Here is a 21,717-nt window from a genome sequence, read left to right as displayed (position 1 = left end):
GGCAGCCAGCAGCGGGTGGCGGCGGGCCGGGAGCTGCCGAGTGGGGGACTCCCGGCGCCGGGGGCGGCGCGGCGCGGCGGCATCCCCATCCTCCTCCTCCCCTCCCCTCCCCCGTCCCCATCCTTTTCTCCCTCCCTCTGCCTCCTCCTTCCTTTCCCCCGGGCGCCCTCTGCACTTTCTTCTCGAACCACCCTCATAGGCAAACTTTGATGGGGAACCTTGCACCGCGCTGGAAAAATGCCGGTTATGAAGGGATTACTGGCCCCCCAGAACACCTTTCTCGACACCATCGCTACCCGGTTTGACGGCACACGTGAGTTCGAATAGGGGCAGTGGGCTTCAGCTCCGGGTGTCCAGGAAAGGAACTGAATGGGGAGCACTGTGCTTACGATGGGAGACTCCTGGCTCCCTCCTCCTCCTTTGAGGGGTTTCCTTGGTACCAGTAGCCGCTTAGGAGAAGGAGGAGGCGAAGTGAGTTCCAGCCTTCTCAGTCTCCTGCCTGGCTTGTCCTCAGTTTTTCAGATGAAGAGGATAGAAGATGCTTCAGTATGCTTCCCTTGTCTTCCCAGTTCCTGGTGCGGGGGCTCTGGGAGGGTTGGTGCCAGTAGCCGAGACGTTACAGGCGCAGAGCTTGCTACAGGAAAGTTGTGTGCTGGGTTGAGGCTTCCCCAGACGGAGTTCAGGAGATTTTTTTTTCTTCCTTACCCTCCAATCTCAAAAAAAAAAAGTTTAATTCCCGTAGAAACGTTTGGTGGCGAATGAAGAAAGGAGGGACCCTTCAGAGGGTGCGTCCGATTGCAGCACCATTGAGAGAGCCAGCCGGGAGGGCAGGGCCCCCCACCATGCAGAGCTCTGCCCGTGGCGCTCTCCTTGGTGCTGCTCTGCGGCCAGGTGCTGGCTCTGCCGCCGGGGAGCTGGCTCGCTCCTTTACAGCTGTGGGTTAAGGGATGCCCCTGCTTTGAGTTTTGCTTCTTCTTTTATGGGGTTCACGCACATTTTAAAATTAAAAGTAAAATGTGGACTTTGGAAAATTCCTTTTTTTCCTTTAAAAAAAAAAAATCCAAAAATCCAAAGTAGAATAAAAACTCTTTTAATTGATTTGCTGTCAACTTGAGTGAAAATGTTGCAGTCTAACTGGCTTGCTACCTCTTTGGTTATGTGTCTGTTGGCATTTTCTCAATGATCCAGTTAACATGTGAATAAGACAACTGAACTCTAATTGCTGTATTGATAAGTCGTAAGTGACAGGAAAATTATATGCTCCCTGAGACCGTTTGCAGAGAAATGTAGAACTACTTTATAGCTGCTCTGCTAGTCTGAACATACACAGGTAATTATTATTCGGGTCTGTATGTAATTGATGCTTGATTATAAAGAAATCCCTCTTAGGACTACTTAGTTATAACCTTTGTATTTCTTTGAATATAGTACTCAAAGTCTGTTCCTCTCATCCCTCCACTCTTTTTATTTCTACAAAGCACATGAGTATTATTTACTGAGTACTGAAGAATGATGCTCTAATAGTTTTGTTGTTGATACTGCTATTTGCCAGAAAAGCATTTCTTCCCTGCCTTGTGCATAGGACCATCCCCCTTTACAATGGCTTCATTTCAGAATATAAAGCACACAGCTCATGAGCTCCACACACAGATATATTCCAATTTATTTTATTTTATTTATAAGATCAAAATTAACAATGTTTGTGATGATGTGAAGTTGCCTTGTTTAAAACAAAACAACAACAAAAACACTATCAAAATGTCTAATCCTTGTGTTTTCAGTGACAGAAAGAGACAAGTGTGGTTGAAACTTTTTGCCTAACTCAATTCTATGAGCAAATATAGCTGCGTTTTTTAAGGAACAGTTCTAATAATCTTCATAGTGTCAGCTGGGCCAATCTTAAGCAAGAAGAAACAGACACAGCTGTCTGTCTTAGAAATCCGTAATGATAACAACTGGTCTGCATTTTTAGGCATTGTTTTTAATTACCTAATTATTTTTCTATGTACCTCAAGGAAAAAAAAAAAACAAAAACACAATGCATTATTTTTTAAATTATGGGAAAATTAGGTGCTGCTTTGCAAGTAGAACGTAAGAATTTGGCTTAAATATTAAACAGGCCTAATCTAGAAGTTGTCATTGTATAGTTATCAGCATATGAGATATTCACAGAAGTTCACAAGGGTAGATTTTTTTATGTACCAAGCCGTCTGAAAACTAATACAGCTAATAGAAGTGTTGGAGAGTGGTACGGTTTCTATGGAAAACTGGTGCAACTCTCCATTTATGGAATGACATCTCTGTTAGAGGATTAGAGTAAAAAGATATTTTAAAACTCTTTTTGAAACAAGGTTGTATCAATGTATCAATTCAAATCACAGTTACATTTTAAATCTTTAGAAGTGGGTCATCTCTTTTGTTACTTTGAAACATATTCTTTTTTCCTTAAAAAGACTTGCTTTAAATATTAAAAATATTTCTTCTTTAACTGGCATTTTTTTATTTTTTTATTTTTAATAAAGAAATGCAGTTTTGCAAAAAAAAAAAAAAAAAAAAAAAAAACCCATATACGTTTATCTAAGCATCAGGTAGAAATATATAAATACTAAAGCAAATTTTGTTTTTGTTTAAACTGTCCAGGTGGCAGTGCTTAGGTTGTTCAGGTAGCTAAAGCTAGGAATAATAATGATGGCTAATCCTCATAGGAATCAGTCCCATGTCATTCTAGTTTTATAAGTGATACAGACTATGAAGGGAATATAACAGGTAAATGGTACCAGACCTGTGACTTTGTTTCACAAACTACTTTGACTCGATATGCAATGATATTTAGTGTTAAAACATAGTTTTGTGTCAAAGGGCTTTTTTTCTTGTTGTTTTATCATACTCTGTAGTTAACAGACCTCCTTTCATTTTAAGCCTCTGAGAAGGATATATTATGTTGTCATCAGTGATAGACTAATCCACCAGTGCATCTTTAATCCAGAAGAGGGATAATTCTGTTTCTGGGCAACAGTGCAAGAAAGGATTCTAGATAATAATAGAAAATATGTTTTGCTTTGTATAGAACTTCTTAAAAATTCATTCAAACAAATATTTTGATTTCACTATTGTAATATTTATATCTAGTTTGCAATTAAAAATCGCATTGTAAAAAAAATGCAAATCTCAGAAAACCTAGATATCAGAACTGCACAATAGTTCTCACAATAGTTGATTTGTATTGTTACATGTATATTAAAAATGTAAGTTCTTTACACATTTAACCAGGAAATTTGTGCTAAACGACTAGTTCAGTTGATCTTGGGATGAGTCCTGAATGTTCAAGATATTAGAGAGATGTTTCTCTGTAAAGTTGCCATTTGCTTTTCATACATGGTAGAACAGCATCAAGGCTCTGTCTATGGAGATTCCCATGATAGAGCACTTGGATCTGCTTAAGTGCTATTATACTTTACCATTCTTACAACTCTGAACTATCTCTTGTGTCCCTGCTTGTAGCTGAAGTAAATGCGTTCTCAAATTTCCTTCCCTCCAACCCTTCCCCCCCCCCCCCCCCCCCCAGAGAACTAAGCAACAGATCATCAAAATGCTTTTTACCCGCTCAGTTAGCAAAACGTTGATGTGGTAATTGCTCTCTCAGGAAAAGAAAACAAACAAACCATCAAGCTATACTTTCAAATGAATAGCATTTGTAAAATATGCAGCCTAATAGAACAAAAAACTCACCAGATTTTAAGGACAAAATACCACTTTCAAGTGTTAAAAACTTTCATTTATATGCCTATAATTAATGCCCTCTGAATGTTATGGAAGGAAATGTCTGAAATGAATAATCCAAACTATTGAATGGAAAATTTGCATGTTTTTATTTCTCATCTGAGTTTGGGCTATGAAAAACATTCAGGTTTTGTGGTATGAGAGTATGTTCTGTTGTACTTGAATGTGTACTATGTCTTATATATATGTGTATATATATATATATGATTTTCGATGTAATATTTAAATTGATAAATTTACACCAGAGGTGCCTGTTTCTGCAAACTCATGATACTTTCTCAGGGAGAAAAGCTAAGAGATTCAGCAAATTACCTCAAGATTTTGTGTTCTAAAACATAATAAATGAATAAATAAAAGAAGGAATGAAGAACAAGAAGGTAATGTTTGCTAGGCTGAGCCAAGGCACTAGCGTTTTTCACTACTTTGTAATCAAATTAATCTCATTCAGGTTGAATCCTCTAGACCTGATAATATGCTGCTTAATCATAACATCATTAGCTCAAGAAATTCAAAGGCCAGTTCATGGCTATTGGTACTGCTCAGCAGTTTTCTCACAAATGGGCACAAGTAATTAGTATCAGATATATGGAAGCAACAGCTAAACTTTCCAGGGAAAGGATGTAGATCATTGCTGATCAGACTCTACGATTAGAGTGGTTCACCTCCTAAAGGTAGAAGTGTGAAAGCACACACACATTCATGACAAAGGCTTCCAAAAAGTGACAGTAGAAAAGCTGGTAGGTTGTCAACTCACCCTCTAAAGAGGGGAGGTGTAGTGAAGGTGATCTAGTTCTATCTAATATAGATGAGGTTAGTTGGCATGATGGAAATTTCCAGTTACGTATTTATTTGGTCTTTTGTTAAGAAGACTAATCTCTTTTGTTTTTAAATCTCTTTTTGTTTTTATACCTTGGATAGGTATATAATGTTTTGTTTCCTATAAATCATGGATCTGTCATAACAAAAATATACCATCAATAGAGGAAAAAATGTTTCTGCTTGTAAATACTTTCTGTACTTATATCTTTAAGACTTGGCTTCTGATTTGTTGCAGCCTACTGTATCTCTTTTACTAAAAAAAGGGGAAATGTGATTTTGAATATAAACCGAGGATTGCATCATATATTGAAATCTGTGTTTTGATGTTGCTTTTCACTGAAAATAACTGAGAAGTTAGATTAAGCAAACACTAGAAATGTATTTTTTTCTTCTTTCTGAAAAATACTGGGTATAAAGAACCTTGTAACTTAAGACCCTATTTGGATGATCTGCTTTCCGCAGCACTAATAAATTCAGGTTCTAACTTGAGCTTAAGTTGAATCAGAAAGATACTGGATTTATGAAATTTAGAGGAATCTTAACACCATATTTTTTATTTTTTTTATTTTTTGTCTTAAGGATCTGGTTTAAAAATTGCTTTCAAGAGCCATTTTAAAAGTTCAAGTTACACTGATTTATGGTTTTAAAGAATGTATTTGTTCAGTGAGCATGTTATTAGCAGAGAAAATATTAATGCATTGGAATTAGCAGGTGGTGTTCTCTTCTGTAGATAAAGATAAAATAGAAAGATAATCCTACTGGACAAGCATTCAGAAGAATACGTAACTCATGAAGTACAACACTTGCATGTAAAGTTCTAGGTTAATACTTATAAAAAAACAAAATTAAACTAGTAACATACATTGTTATTTCAGAAATACAATCTGTATTTGAATTCAAGGCTAGCAATTGAAATTTAGAGGTATAAAAGTCATTAAAGAAGGGATTTATTTTTTTTTTCTGAATAATGCAAAAACATTATTTTCGGTATTACTTCTGCTTGGGATTTTGTGTGTGAGTCTAAGAAACCTGACAGTCTCATTCTCACTGCATTGTGAGTGATGCAACACGAGAGAGTTTCAAGATCTTAAGTGATTTTCATGGTTCCTGATACTATTCTGCAAATCCACATTTTTTTTCTATTCTATACTTGTGATACCAGATTCTTCTCTGTTAAATGCTTAAATTGAATTGCCTTATTATTTTAGCATTGCATTTAGATGTTCAACAATTCTTTTACCCTGTTTATATTTTCTTTTTGCAGATATCGATTTTATATATATATATATATTTTTAATATGAAGCATATGTACTTAGAAAAGAGCTCAGAGCACTGAAATGATAGAAATGCACCAGAAATATTGCCTCAAGCATATGTATGCCTGTTATCAAGGAAAATATTGTATGCATGAACATATGGCAGTAGATCTGGAAAGGTGGAAGTTTACAGAGTATTTACTCCTGTTGGTATGCTGTGATGCTAGATTTAGGCTATATTCAAAGTTTTATAGTAAATAATTGTTTGTGACCTTAAAACATATTTTGTCCTTACTGGCCCTGTTTTAAGGAGGAATATATCATAAAGTTATCTTAGGCTTAAAATGTGCTTCTGCATTGGAAACAGAAAGCAAGTTGCATTAGATGTTTTGATTCTCATTATTATCTTCATTTATTTTTACAGGAATATTTATCCTTTTTTTTTTTTTTTTTTTTTTCTTGTAGTAGTCTTGTTTGAGAGTTTTTGAATTCAGCTGGAGATTTTGGCTCTGCTGCTACCTCCTTAAAGAGTATGGATATGACAGTGGTTAGAGCTATACATCTATTACCAACAATTTTTTGCCTGGAACTAGTCAGACAGTAGCCCTTAAATTGTACTACAATTCATCATTCTCTAAGTAGAAGGACTGTAGTCTGACATGAGCTTTGTGACTTCACTGCTATGCAGGATGAGGAAAAACCTGCCAGATTCATCCTTTTTTTTCCTTTTTTTAATCCGTCATTTTAATTTGCAAGTTCATTAGCAATTGCAAATAGTTATTTGTTAATTCATTTTTGTATCTACAATCAGTACCAACATGACAGATAGTAACTTTGAAGAAAAAAAAATGGGTCATTCTCCTTTAGAACGCATTAAGAACTGTAAGAAAAGTAGATAATAAGTGACTTCAAGTAAAAAATTGATTTAGTCAGTTTTACCTACAGTATGAACTGGAGCTACAATTGATTTGCAGAGGAGAGAGGGTACAATCTCATGTGGTAAAGTGTGCAAGTCATCTTTAACCAAGAAAGAGAAAAGGATGAAGCAGCTGTGAAAAAGCTATGATTGACTGATGGGATTGCTGAGTGAGCAGTGGGATAGAGTTTTGAAATGAACTAAATGGCAGTAGCACTGCAGGAAGCTTAACTTCTGTACAGAATATATCTAGAGAAATGCTACAGTGAATGAGCATGGTCATGAGAGGACTAAAAGCATCATCTTCTCTCTTCCTAGGACCTGTGCTCTAACAGTGCAGTTGGTGAAAACTGTTTGGCAGTTTTGGTTGTCATAGGCCAATGGATCTTCACTGCTTTATTGATTATTATTATATTATATTATTATATTATTATATTATATTATTATTATAGTCTAGCTACTAAAACCAAAGAATTAAAGTCTGTTTTGTCATGTTCCTGCTATCTGGTGGATGTGGGATAAGGAACCAGCATAGATAGGATAATCCTTCTGAAAAAAATGCAATAAAAATTGACCATTGCATTTGCTTTTTTGTTATTACTATTTCTTCTTTTATGTTTCTTATGTTTCTTACGGCTAGAAACTGGAGCATAGGAAGTTCTGCACAAATGTGTGCAAGAACTTCTTTACGGTGAGGGTGACGGAGCACTGGAACAGGCTGCCCAGGGAGGTTGTGGAGTCTCCTTCTCTGGAGATATTCAAGACCCGCCTGGACACCTACTTTTGCAACCTGATGTAGGGAACCTGCTTTGGCAGGGGGGTTGGACTTGATGATCTCTGGAGGTTCCTTCCAACCCTACAATTCTGTGATTCTGTGATGTTTTAAAAAATATACCTTTATAAAAGGAATGAGGATCCAGTAGTACTGTGGGTTTGTGATTGATTGATTGATTGATTAATTTTTGCATTAACTGATTTCATTTGTTTGTGAGTATGTGGGTGACCAGATAACACCTGACCTTATTTCATCATAAACTTGAATCTAGAGTAAATAGTTAATTTTCTCCCAACCACCTCCTGTAAAGTTCGTCAATTCCAATGCTCATAATTCTTATGGACTCAGAATCTTCTGAGTTGGAAGGGACCTTTGAAGGTCATCTAGTCCAACCCCCTTTCAGTGAACAGGGACATCTACAGATAGATCAAGTTGGTCAGAGCCCTGTCCAGCCTGACGTTGAATATCTCCAGCAATAGGGCTTCCACCACCACTCTGGGCTACCTGTTCCAGTCCTCACGGTCCTTATTGTAAAAATCTTCTTCCTTATATCCAGTCTAAATCTCCTCTCTTCTAGTCTGAAAAAAATTTTCCCTTGTCCTATCACAACGGATCCTGCTAAGAATCTGCCTCCTTCCTTCTTACAGTCATCCTTTAGATATTGAAAGGCCACTTCCAGATCTTCCCAAAAATCCTCCTCCAGGTTGAGAATCCCCACTCTTTCAGCTTGTCTTCACAGGGGACTGTTCCATCCCTTGCATCATTTTTCTGGCCCTCCTCTGGTTGTGCTCCAACAGGTCCCCATCTCTCCTGTACTTTGGACTCCACATCTGGACTCAGTACTCCAGGTGAAGCCTCACCAGCTCACCTCCCTTGCCTTACTGACCAAACTGCTATTGATACAGCCCCATATACAATTTGCTTTCTGGTCTGCAAGGGAATACTGCTAGCTCATGTCCAGCTTTCCATCCTCCAGGTCAGTTTTGGCGGGGCTGTGCTCCATCCTTACTACCCCCAGCTTGCAATGGTAGCAGGGGTTCCCTCGACCCAGGTGCAAGACCTTGCTCTTGGCTCTGCTGAACCTCATGAGGTTCACCTGGGCCAACTGCTAGGACCTGTCTAGGTCTCTCAGAATGGCATCCCATGCCATGGGCATGTTGATGCACCTTGATGTCATTCACAGACATGGAGAGGTTATACTTGATCCCACTGTGGTTGTCATTGATGAAGATGTTAAAGAGCACCGGTCCCAGTATTGACCCCTGAGGGACATCGCTTATCACCCATCTCCATCCAGACATTAGCCACCCCCATATGCATACAATCTCTCAACCAGTTCCTTGTCCATTGAGCAGTCCACCCATCAAATCCATACCTATCTAAGGCCTTAGTGAAGTCCAGAAAAATTATATCAGTGACTCATCCATTTTCTTGAAATGAGTTATAGAAGGCAATGAAGACAGGCGAATGTATATTTTAAGTATGCCAGGAACTGTTTTTCTGCTGCTGATTGTAGAGTTTTTCTATTTGGAATTAGAAAATCTATGTGCTTTGGAATCTATGGACAATAATTTATCTGATATATTTAATATATAGAAAATGAGAGAATTTTGAGGAAAAAAGAGCACCCTGAATTTTCAAAGCACTTGAAGTACCATTAATGATACTAACTACTGCTACTTCTAGAATTCATGCATGTTACATTGATTAGTGTTTTTTGTTGTTTGCATTTTGTTGATTGTTTTTTGGTTCTCATATTTGTTATCCATCCTGCCCCTCTCCCAGAAGTGTCATTGGGGTGGTCGTTGGTGGATCTGACCAAACAGCTCCAGATTTCATCCTTGTGGTGAACAGTTCTGGCTTACCTCCACTCGTGCTGCAGTTAATGACAGTGGCTCAGCACTGCTTCCCATGCAACTGATCTGCTCCTGAGGCAGAGGCAGCAATCAGCAAGAGCAGTCAGGATGAACAGGTGGAAATTACTGCAGGTGTTTCAACTTATTAGTGAAAATTCTTATGATAATAAGACAGGCAGCTGTTGAGACGTTTGATATGAGCATAATCCAGATGGGGATCTGGAGTTTTGGTTCCAGTTGCAACTTGGTGCTAATAATTGAAGCTGATAATGGAAAAGTAACTTTTGAAGATGTGGATAGAAACTTTGTTGCCTAGCTTTAGTTGAATCTGTCTGAACAGTTTTGGTGGGATGGATTTATTTATCTATCTATCTATCTATCTATTTATTCATTTCCCTTTTATCCTAATTAAACAGAGTAATTACGTATTGGAAATGTGACCCCAACAGTGTCTTCAGAACAGCAATTATCTGTCTGAAACTTTGAAATCCTTGTATTTCACGTATATTTATAGATATATGCTGGTGATATATATATATATTTTAATTAAAGAGAGTATACTTTAGGAGAAATAGTTCAAATATTCATTGTTCTACTGAATCAAGTCTTAAGGGAATGAGTGACAGGTTAACTGCAGGCCTTCTCTTTGCGCCCTTTTTGTGAATAATTTTATCATTACTCACTTCCACCATCTTTTTTGTTCAGCCTTTTTTTTTTTTTTTTAACATAATCATAATCTGATGTATCCTCCTCATCTGCAATATAGCTGAACACTGAAATAAGCACTTTATACAGATAGGTATGATCACTGACAGTAATCATGAGGCCAGAAGATCTCTACCAAAGACCACAACAGAGTTGGGGGGGGGGGAAGAGACAAACAGCTGTTATATGCACCATAAAGCTAGGTGAAAATTATAAATGAATTGTCCAACTAGCTGTCTCACAACTGACAAGTGAATAGTACGAATGTCTTTTCCAGGAAAGCAGGAGACCAAGTTCATGGAATTATTAGCCACAGAAATAAATAAATTATCTGGAGCTATAGTAATTTGTCACCTTTAACCCTCATTCAGCTTTTTAGAACACTTCTTCCTTTTATGAATTCTCTGTAGGTAGGATCTGAAAGGAAGAAAGACAAAGGCCAAAAAACCCAATGACAGAAATACTATATGACCCACGCGATGATGGATAGATCTTAATAAGCTAAGTTTTAGGAGATGTGTGAAATAATTACAAGTAAAGCAAAGAGGTTAGAATTAATTGGGCAAATTACAGTCGGATTTTTTTCCCCGGTCTAACATATTTGACATGTCATTTTCTATGGACTGTCTTAAAAAAAAAAAAAATTACTTCCAGGTGTACAATTAAAGTTTATAAGGCATATTCTGCCACCCTCACACCCTGTTTTATTTTGGGCTTACTTTATGAAATGAGTTACATTGAAGGTAGAGAAACAGATTTTTATATTTAAAGTACGAAGGGGTTGTCTCCCAACATTTTAACACTCAGAAGTACAAAAAACATATTGCTCATATTTAATTACACTGTATGTGGTAATTTTTCTAACAAAAATGTTTCTCTAAAGTGAATTTAACAAGAGTGAATCTTTATGATGTTGTTTCTTAGTTTGCTAGTTGCTATATTTGCAGCTATTGAAATTTAATGTCTTGCTATGCAGAGCACAGGGATTTCATTTCATCTGTTTTATTGCTGAGTGTATTAGGGCAGTTTGCATAGCCTTTAATGTTTTGGGGTTAATTTATCATGGCTAATTTCCAGTTTTCAGGGGGAGCAACATAAACTAAATATAATAGAATAGCAGGTGCTTGCTGATATCTTCTCAGACTTGAGAAGCAAGGCTTGTGTCAATAAAACACCACAGTGAATGTATGGGTAGCTTGGCTGTGAAAAAATTGAATCTATGCTTTTTGACCCCACAAGTATCTTCTCTGATACATAAAACAATACCATCTTTGACTACATGACAGAAATATCTCTTGAACTAAGGATGTTAAGTTGCAAATGTTCCCCAAACAGAGTCAATCCAACTGCATATCATGCTGATTTCATGACATCTATTGTCTAATAAACTTGTGTGCCAGATTAGTATGTAATTAATAGATCAAATATCAGGGTTAGTAGCTACGTCTACAGGGTAGACATCTGACAATAAAGGGGCTGAAATACTCTACTGCATGAGATTCTGACCTACCTACTGGGATGAATGTGTACAACCTAAAAGCTCTTTTCCATATTATCAAGAAGGTAAAATCACCCTCAGGAATGAAACACATTTTATCCATAGTAATTCAGATTCTTTCTGTCAGTGCTGCTACTCTGTGCTACGAAATCGGCTCGTTGTTTCTGAATAAGTTCATACTCACACTCAGAATAAAGCTTATGGTGTTACTATGGGAAAACAAAGAGAAACAACAACAAAACAACCTAGTTCTCAACTAACATGTTTCTTTTTACTTTTTAATAATTAAAAATTGTGGCTCACTTACACAATTCTTACAATGTTTTATGCTTAAAATAGATCTCATAAGTTGTTTTTTGTTTTCTTGATCATGATGATCAAAATAATTTCAGGACCTCTAGAGGCATCTAAATAGTCCAGTTGCTCAAATATTGTGGTAAACGACTTGATAAGTGTAACCAAAGACAAATTGAAATCTTAAAAGAATGAGGAATGAATCTTACTTCCTCAAGTGTAAAATACTATCTGAATTACAGTTATGAGAATGCCACTACCAAAAGTCACCTTTATACCATATCTATCCCAGTCTTGCCTTAGGAAAGGGATACATTTTACACCCTTAGTTCTTTTTACAGGATAGTTACTTCATATGAATAGCTAATTTTACATAAGAGGCATGTTTCCATCCTTACCTTGTATTTGCAAATTTATCCTTGTAAAAATATTCTAAGAAGACAGACTAGCAGAAAATATTTCATCTAAACTACATTGATGATATCTGAAAGAAGAAAGCAAACACTTAGGTAATCTAGATGACAGAAATATGTCTTGCACTACAAATAGGAAATTGCTCTATTTTTCTAATGTTGGAACATTCTCAATCACAGACATGCAAAGAAATGGATTTTTCATGACAAATTATTTCTAACAATATACATTACGATGGAACAGCAACTGTTAAGAGGAATTCTGTCTTTACTTGCAATGCGTATCTTCTATTACATTCATGCTCAGTCACCATGACAAACCTTGTCTCATAAGTGTTTTTTAAAGGTCCAGGATTTAAAAAGTTCCTGTAAAAATGTTCTTGGTACTTTTAAAAATGTTTTAGTCTTCAGACAAAAAGAGAAATGAAAAAGTCAACAGTGCTTTTTACTTATACTGACTCAGCTTTCTGAGGCACAGCTTGATTTGTTTTCAGTCTACTTTCATGTCTGCTATAATGCCATTGTCTTAACATAGTTCTTGATTCATCTGCCAGATATGCCTCTTGCCAGGTATAGGAGAGTCCCCAAAGGGTGGGGACATTCTGTTGTGTTATTTACCAGACTAACTTGTCTTATTTACATAAATAATACACGGGTTTCATATGTGTCTTTTAGGAATTATGATGCTAGTCTGAGTTCTTTTCCATAACTGGGATATAAATTTTGTGTGCCAAAGAACTAGTGAAACCTTTTTTCCTCTTACATCTGGGCTCCTGCGTGAATTTTCTGAAATCTATTAAAGTCGAGGTGACACTGAAGATCTGTGAGAACCAAGCATGAATAATTTCTCTGCTGGCTCATTTATGAAGATGCTTGTAGCATCTCAGCACCCTTCAGACCACCCTCTTCTTCCCTACTAAATACTGCTGAAGACAAGCAGAGGATTCAGTGTCAAAAAGGAAAAAAATGGGTTTTGAAGGGTTGGGAGGGGGGAAGGGAGAGGGTTGGGTTAGGCATACTTAGGGAATACATTCTCGTTTGTTCTGTTTGCTCTCTTATTGAAAAATAGAACAGCAACAGATTAAAACTTTTTTGAGACATTCCGCAAGCATGAGCAATATCTATTAGTTCAGTATCACCCTTTCAGGCACGTTTAGCTGTAGTAACCTAACAGGAATATTTGGTACTCTAATTCTCAAACTGTTGCTGTGAAGAAATGAATTACTTAAAATGGTGGGATGTATAACAGCCGTATGTGGTATCCTTCCTGATACTATAGATATGAACCTTAGAACAGTCATCCTCCATTTTCAGCTAACAAATTTCTCAGTCTCTCTCACATAAGTTTGAATAGAAAGACTGAAGACAGGATTTTTATCAGCTGGATATTTGGGAGTGGGCTTTGAGTGATTCATTTGACCTGATTAAAGAAACTCTGAAAGTTAGATTGAATTTTTTTTTTTTTTCATTAACTGTTTAATTTTTTTATGAATGTAGAAGGAAAAAATGCTGTTTTCTCTTTTGACTGCAGGGGGAACCTTGCATTCCAAATCCTGAACGTTCCTTTAATGCATTTTTATTAGGAGTCTAAAACAAACTTAGTAGTCTAAAATAGACTATATGGGTTTTTTTTGTTTGTTTTAATGGAAGAATCTTATAATACATCCTCAGAGTTGTCTCTTTTTCTTAAGTTGATGGATGCAAGGAGTGAAATACGATTTTATAAGTAAGGTTACGTTGTCTTTGTCTTTTTTTTTTTCTTGCATCTGCATAAAAAATATGAAACTTGAGCTAATTTCATCAATAGAAATTGCTGCATAAGTTAGCTGGAATAATTTCTGTGCTTTAAACAGTTTAGAAATAAATGACACTTAAAAAGAGTTATCTAGAAATGTTAATTTTTACACAATTTCAACTTAATCATCTATTAACATACAACATAAAGCAGATAGAGATATCCGTTGCACTTTTGAGAGAGAGAAGCTACATTTCAATTCAGAAATTTAATTCATCTGTGTACAAGGAGAGCTTTTTCAGATATATGTGATTATAGGTAGCCATCTTAATATAAATGTAATATATTTTCCATTGATTAAACTATGATTGAACTACATATTCAGTTACATAATGCCTTTAGTATTGCTGAATAGTGTTTTCCTTTTGTCTACGTACCTATTTGAGTATGAATTTGGGGAGCATGGTCTCCTGAATCAGGGGATCATAGTCTGGTTCATTCTTATATTTGTTTTAAAATACTAAAATAACAGTTGGTCTGGTGAACATTACAAGATACTTCTAACTAATGATGCAATCTTTGGTGAGTTTTCTCCATGAAAAGCATTTCTTTCTACAATAGCAACATTATCTGGTATGCGGTGTCAAGACATTTGCTAACATTAGAGTATGTGGGTTCAAATTTTTCCTTCAAAAATATTGACTGTAAATTATCAGAACAGAGATTAAAAAAAAAAAAAGACAAAAAAAATTAGGAGTGTTTTTTTGACTTAGTCTGCATTTATACACCATGTGTGGAAAATGAGTAATAATAAACAAACCTTCCTGAATTTTTTTTAAAATACAAGTTAGTTTATACGTACTCTATCACTGATGAATCAGCATGCAATTTATCATTTGTAGCACATTATTATTTATAAATGACTTGATTCTTGTGGCTATTGACCTTTAACTTTCAGATTAAAGTTGACTTCATGGCTTAGACATGACTAAAATTTGAAACTTCTGGGGGACCAAATGTTTTAGTGTCTTCATTTAGGAATTACATTCATAATAGATTGCCAGACATGGCAAAGGGACAGGCAGCTCCAGATGGTGCTTTTGATGTTTGAAAAGTGTCTGTCTCTCTCTGAGAGAACAAAGAAATCAGTGTCTGAAGTTTGATAAATGGGAGTATGAGGGTCTTTTCTCTCTTATGATTAACTGGCAGCATAAGATGTACAGTGGGATGGTTGTAGAATTAAATCATTGAAGAATGTCATAGATCAGCTTAAAAAAGAATTTGTCATCTTCATATATGAAAAATATTACAGCAAGTTCTAACAGCTGCGGCAGTACAACTTGAAGATAGCTCAGATACAATGTGTTGCTTCAGACAAACCAAGTTAGTATTGGTACTTAAATCTACTGGTTGTATTTATAGTCACCAAATGTTTACCTACACAAAATTGTTGGCCAAATTCAAACTGGGGACAGTGTTTCAGTGTTGTGCTAATTTTACATGAGGTGTGAACTTAACTCAGTTCTTAACGAGGCTAAATTGAAAATTAAAGGTTCACTATTTCACCTGTCATTCAATTAAGAGGCAGTTAAGTAGAACTGATGAACATCGAAAACTGCACAACATGATTTACAAGGAAACATAAGCAGATCAGGGGTAGTTGGGCTCTTGTTTATTGGTTTTGCTATGGGCCACTGGGAGACTACAGTGGAACAGGGCAGTCCTGTAGAGGGCAGGGCAGTCCTCCACCTTACAGGAGGAGGTGAGGAAATAAACCTTTTTTCCCCAGGAAACAAACAAGCTACCTAAATCTCAAACAATCAGAAAGAACACCAACAAAAGCACATGTCTTTTCAGAGTAAGGTTTGGTACATCACCTGCTAGTCACTTTTCATCTCTGTTCCCCAGTAACTTGCAAAAGAGGTGAAAATAGGTCCATAGATAGTCTAGTTGGGAAATATGTTCTCATCTCCCCTGATGTTGTTTGCAGCTGTGCAAGTTGCTTCATTTTATATTTTAAAAATACACAGCCAACAGGTTTATGAGAAGTATTCTGTGTCTGTGTTTTGTAGCACTGTTATTATTTTAATTCAAACTAGCTTACATGATGTAAATTATTAATGAGTTTTCTTTAAAGGCTGAGGTATAGCTCAATAACACTCCTCTAATTTAAATAAAACCAATGTGTGTAAGCATTGTATAGCATCTGTAGTGTGTTTTGCATGCCCTGGATGCATTGCACCAAATAAGATGATATGCCATGTCCATATGATCTAAAGGGAGGACAGATTGGATGTGAGGGTTACTGGTGCACATGTTCTCTTCAGGCTCAGGATGGCAGGAACTATCAGTGGTATTGTGCATGCCCTGTAGCAGCATACCAAGTCCAGTGAGAACAAACTAACATGCTCAAGAGAAGTCATGGTTTCCTAAGGTTCATTCGCATGTTGCACTGATACTCCATGGGACATATATTGCTTACTAATATATGAAATACTGATATTCATCCAGATGGCTTTTAACTCAAAAGATTCTATGATTCTATGATCACCAACATAATATTAGAAAATTGTCAATTGCCCTCAAGTCCCATCCCTATTAATCAGCATTGTGCTAAGTCCAATGTCTTCTGAAATAGTGCTGACTGCTAAGCAGAGAGATTACAGCTGTTACTACCTGTCATCTGTGGAGCAGCACTAAAGTTATTGTTTGCGTTACATCAGCTGAACAAATGTTTTTCACAGTTATGGTATCAGTTGTCTTTTGAAAAATTTCATAGTTTCTACTGTAAGCACATGTTCTGTAGCTGTCAATGCCAAATTAGTTGAAATTTAACTGGGTTATAGAAAAATATTTATTTCCATTTTCTTTTCATTTTTTTTCTCTGATGGTACTTTTACTTCTTACCATTTTATGCCTCAAATGCTTTTATTGTCTGCTTACACTTTTCCCAATTGTATTTGTCCATTTTTTGGTTAAAAAAAGATATTTTTAAGAATATCATATAAAGACTCAAGATGCCTTGTAACAAAAAAATGGGAGATTCTAATTGTTGTGGTGTTGTTTTCTTTTTGTTTGTTTATGTTGTTATTGGTTTTTTTTATTTTGGGTTTTTTTTAGTTGTTTGTTTCATAATTACTTCCTTTATAAAGTTGCAAGACTAAATTAGATTTAATATGTCCAATTACAATTTTTTTTCTGTGTAAATGCTCCATCCTTTTCCTGTCAGAGTCAGAGATGGATAGTTGGGATAAAATGGTTAACAAAAACTTAGATGAAAGACTAGATCTTTTTATTTCTTAAAGACTGTCAGGATTTAAGATGAAAATGCATACACTTTGTTTTTGCAGAAATCCTATTATGATGGACTTATTAGCAGATTTGTCCTTGCAGTACCAATTTTACTTTTTATCTTTTTCTTTGACTTCTGAAAGTATTTTCTTTTTACATCTATTTCTAATTATTCAATCTGTCCTTCCATATGTATGATGCCTTGTTTGTTTCTGCTTGGAGGCTGGGTTTAAATGGTCAGTGACAAGTAGGTTTACAAGTGCCTTCTTCAATTACACATGTGCTTTCTGCTTGCACAGCTAGTTCTCAGTCCAGCTGTGATTCAGCTGCTCTATGCATCTACTTGCTAAGGAAGAGTTTATTATTTTTTTCTTTCTTGATACTTAAATTAAGCTGAACAAAAGAGTGAGAACTTCAGTAAGTGTTTGTCTGTAAATCATGTGAATGGAAGCACTGGAACACTGTCTTAATACATCCTTTAGTATTTCACAAAAATAAAGGTCTTTATAACACATAAAATTAAGATTTTACATAATTTTCCAGCAAAAAATATCTCTTGTAATGTAAACGAAATAATTACTTATTGAGGAGAAACTTCAGAAGTTCACATTTATTTTAATGTTAACCTTTAAAACTTCTGAGGAAGCATAAATATCCACAGGACAGCAATGGTTTATTGTTCAGATGACAGAATTCACAGATAACAGAAATGTTTCAGAATCTCCTCTGCCCATGTGCAGTCATAAAAATAAGTATCAAATCCTTAATAGAGAACCTTAAGGTCAGAATGTCAAATTTCTATTTGCAAGGCAGTAGGAGAAAATAGTGCTGTTTTTTGTTGTTGTTGTTGTTTGTTTGTTTTTGTTTTTAACACTTCACACTATTAAGTGTTTTCCATTCATTTTTAATAGTAAGTTTTTGTGCTAAGTGTTGCTATTTCTTCTGTTTCTTGTACTATTTCATACAGACTTTCAGGTCAGGAAGGCTCATAAAATATCAGTCTAAATAATCTATTATTATACAAACATTTCATAAATAATGCATGTCTGTGACATAAGGGAGCAAACAAACATAACTTGGAATGTAACATTTCAAAACATTGATAAGCGCATACAACAGCTTTGCAACTTTGATATTATAAGGAGACAAAACGGCAGCTTGTTTAAAGCACAGAAACAAAAGTGTATCCTCAGGCATTGCTAGCTGTAAAGACGGACCATGATTACAGTCATTCCTGTGATCCTTTGGGGTGCTAGGTCAAAGCAGAACCACAGTGTTAGTAAAATGAGGAGAAAACTGACATATAATTCACTTCTGAACATAGTACTGTTGACTTGCAGTACTCTGTGCAATGTTTTGTTAAAATATACTTGCCAGATGACACAGGTCAAAATGCAAAGAGTAACATTTAAAAGGAACCTTTCTAATCAAATATTGATTAAAGCACAACATAATTATTTCCTGCTGTTCTTGACTTATTGTAGAACATGATTTTCATTTCATTTTGTGAGTACAAATCCTGAATAGAATCTATTTGGATTTCTTAACTATATTTTATGTGAAGAACTTTTAATGAAAGAAAATCTCTTTGAGTGTTATCTCTTTCAATGATTCTATGTTCTGTTCTCTTCTGAAGTCGCTTAGACTATAAATTTTCTTCCTGAAAACATGTTTATGGTTTCAGCTGTTTATCACCCTCTTTACACTTTTATCTTAAACAATGCATACTTTGAAACAATGTAAAGTAGAGGGAGGGACAAAAATGTAGTTGCAAATAATCATTTGTAAAAAGCACAGAAATAGTGTAAGGTGTCTAAAACAGATGAAAATAAAGAAAGAAAGATAATGGATGGAAGAAAAGATAGATAATGAAGCATGTGAATTATCATGTTCATATGCCTACTTTTAGTATAAATTGCTATTTGAATTTAACACTTACTATGGTTAAATCCACATATATATTCACAACTATACTTTGCATTTTTCTCCTTACGAACACCCATTGCATGTCTTTTATTTTGTTTTCTTTTGTTATATTTCAAGGAATAATAACATTGGAAAAATATCTTATACAGTCAATACAAGATCCCAGAAAACACAGCTGAAAATCTCACACAAAACTGTGGGGCCAGTCTTACTATCCATCACATATGATTATTTTTTGAGCCCTCTAGGCTTGTCAAATGACATGGAAATAATTGATTTTAGTAGAGAATGAACAAATGTTTAAACACCTTGCAGCATTCCTTTAAGGAATTCATGACTCCTTTAAGGAGTCATGTGTTATGCTGATGTTCAATCAATAGCAGTCACCACCTAATGATGCCATGTGAAACTTATGGTATGTTACTGCTGAAAACCAGAATCATCTCATATCTTTAACTTAAATGACACACAGGTCTCTAAACATTCCAGTTGTTTATCTCTGCATGATCATTCCTGTTTGTATGCTGCAGGTAAGACATGCTTTTGAAAATTAAAGCAACATCATTTTCTTCTACTTCTTTCTGTGCAGTCAGATTAATAGTTTAATTATCGTGAAAAAAAAATTGCAAAGATACTCTATTTCTAAGAGCTTTCCAATGATGTAACATTGAGTAACAAGAACCTGCAATAAAGTGAAACTACCATACTACATATTTCAAAAAAGGGCAATTAAAAATATATAAATGTACACATGGTTCTTGAATATGGCAATATTGCTCTACCAGACATCATTCAGTATAGTAAGTAGGGAGGAAGATCATTTGGGACTGATTGCATTGAAAAACATAGTAAAATCTTGCATTTTTAGAAAACAAAGTAGCTGTCTGATTATTTTGTCAGAGAACACATTTCTTGCCTATACTCTTTGTCCCAGTTGCTGATTTTCGAATTCTGTTCAGCAATCTGGTTAATCATTACACCAAGCATCTTCTCTCATCTGTCTGTAGAGACGTTTAGAAAGGGTTTCTGTATGTAGTTCATATCCTAAGGGAAAGAGGACATTTTAGGAATGACAAATCATATCTCTTGTGTTTAAATAGCTTTACAAAGCCCTGATTTAGGAGAAGACTTATAAACCTGTCAAAGTTGTGCATATGTCAAAATCTTGTGTATTAGTTGTATTTTTTATGCTTTAATTACTTCTGAGGTGGAAGAGAAAAGATATCCCATTGGAGGATGAATTTATTTATTTTTTTCCTCTTCAGACTGCAGGCCAAGCTTTTGATTTACTAGATTATGGCTACTCAACATATTTGCTTTTGTTTTCATGGTTGTTGCTTGCTCAGTTTATTTTATTTTTTTAATGTTGATCTTCCTAGTACAGGTATTTTTTCCCATTATTTTACAAAGAAAATATTAGAAATAACAGTTGTGGCAAATAAATGTGTCATACCTTACAAAAATAACGATCATCCTACTACTGCTAGCTGAACATTTTTGCTTTTTCTATATTATTTCTTGTAGCAATTTTTTCCTGTCCCTGAGTTACTCAGTGATTGTATTTTTATTTTACCAGGATCAAAATTGATGACTAGCTTTTTACTGCATATTTATGTTTAAATATAACTTTATTATATAAATACATTATTGTGTAACAATAGAAATGATGCTACATAAATAACTGTAATTTGGAGAGATTTTTTTTAAAAACAGAACAACATTTGGGAGATGTAAAAAAATATTGTTTTAGGGTTCTCATGAAAAAAAACAAAGACACACACATGCATACAAAACTCCACATAGTTATAAATCTTTCAACTTCCAAAATGAAAACAATATTTTGAAGAATTTTTCACTTTTACACTTCAAAAATTCAGCTTCTGGCATGAAACTATCCACTAGTCTCAAGCAGTGTTTGGAAATATCATAGAATGGCTTATGCTAAAGGGACGTAAAAGACAACCCAGTTCCAATCCCCCTGCCATGGGCAGCTCTGACCCCCACTAGGTAAGGCTGCACAGGGCCCCATCCAACCTGACTCCAGGAATGGAGCATCTACTGCTTCCCTGGGCGACATATTCTGAGGCCTCATCACTATTTGAGTAAAAGATTTCCTCCTAATATTTAACCTAAATCTCCCATCTTTCAGTTTTAAATAATTCTCTCTCGTTCTTTTGCTGTCTGCCCATGCAAAAAATCTGTCTCCCTCCTGATTAAAGGGACATTATATGTATTGGAAGGCTTCAGTGAGGTCTCCCTGGAGCCTTCTCTTCTCTAGACTGAACAACTTCAACCTCTCTTTGTAGGAAAGGTGCTCCACCTTCTGATCATAGTTGCAGCCCTCCCCTGGACCCAATCCAGCAGATTCATGTCTTTCTTGTGCTGGGTGCCCCAGGCCTGGGGGGGGGTCCTCAAGTTTATGTCAAAATGCCTAAGAGGGAATTTTTTTACT

At 35.6% G+C, this 21,717-nt stretch overlaps 1 protein-coding gene across 1 annotated transcript in view; it reads left to right on the top strand.

Moving 5' to 3' along the window:
• The first annotated feature begins 237 nt into the window (after window positions 1–237).
• KCNH8 (potassium voltage-gated channel subfamily H member 8) overlaps window positions 238–21,717 on the top strand; it is a 162,337-nt gene continuing 140,857 nt past the window's right edge. Inside the window, exon 1 of the mRNA XM_031590022.2 lies at window positions 238–313. Coding sequence (XP_031445882.2) covers window positions 238–313 — 76 coding nt within the window. The remainder of the gene's footprint in view (window positions 314–21,717) is intronic.

This window comes from Phasianus colchicus, chromosome 6, assembly GCF_987193195.1.
Source record: "Phasianus colchicus chromosome 6, bPhaCol1.hap1.1, whole genome shotgun sequence".
Lineage (NCBI taxonomy): Eukaryota > Metazoa > Chordata > Aves > Galliformes > Phasianidae > Phasianus > Phasianus colchicus.
The sequence above is the reverse complement of the archived record's forward strand: the minus strand, read 5'-3'. Positions and strand labels throughout refer to the sequence as shown.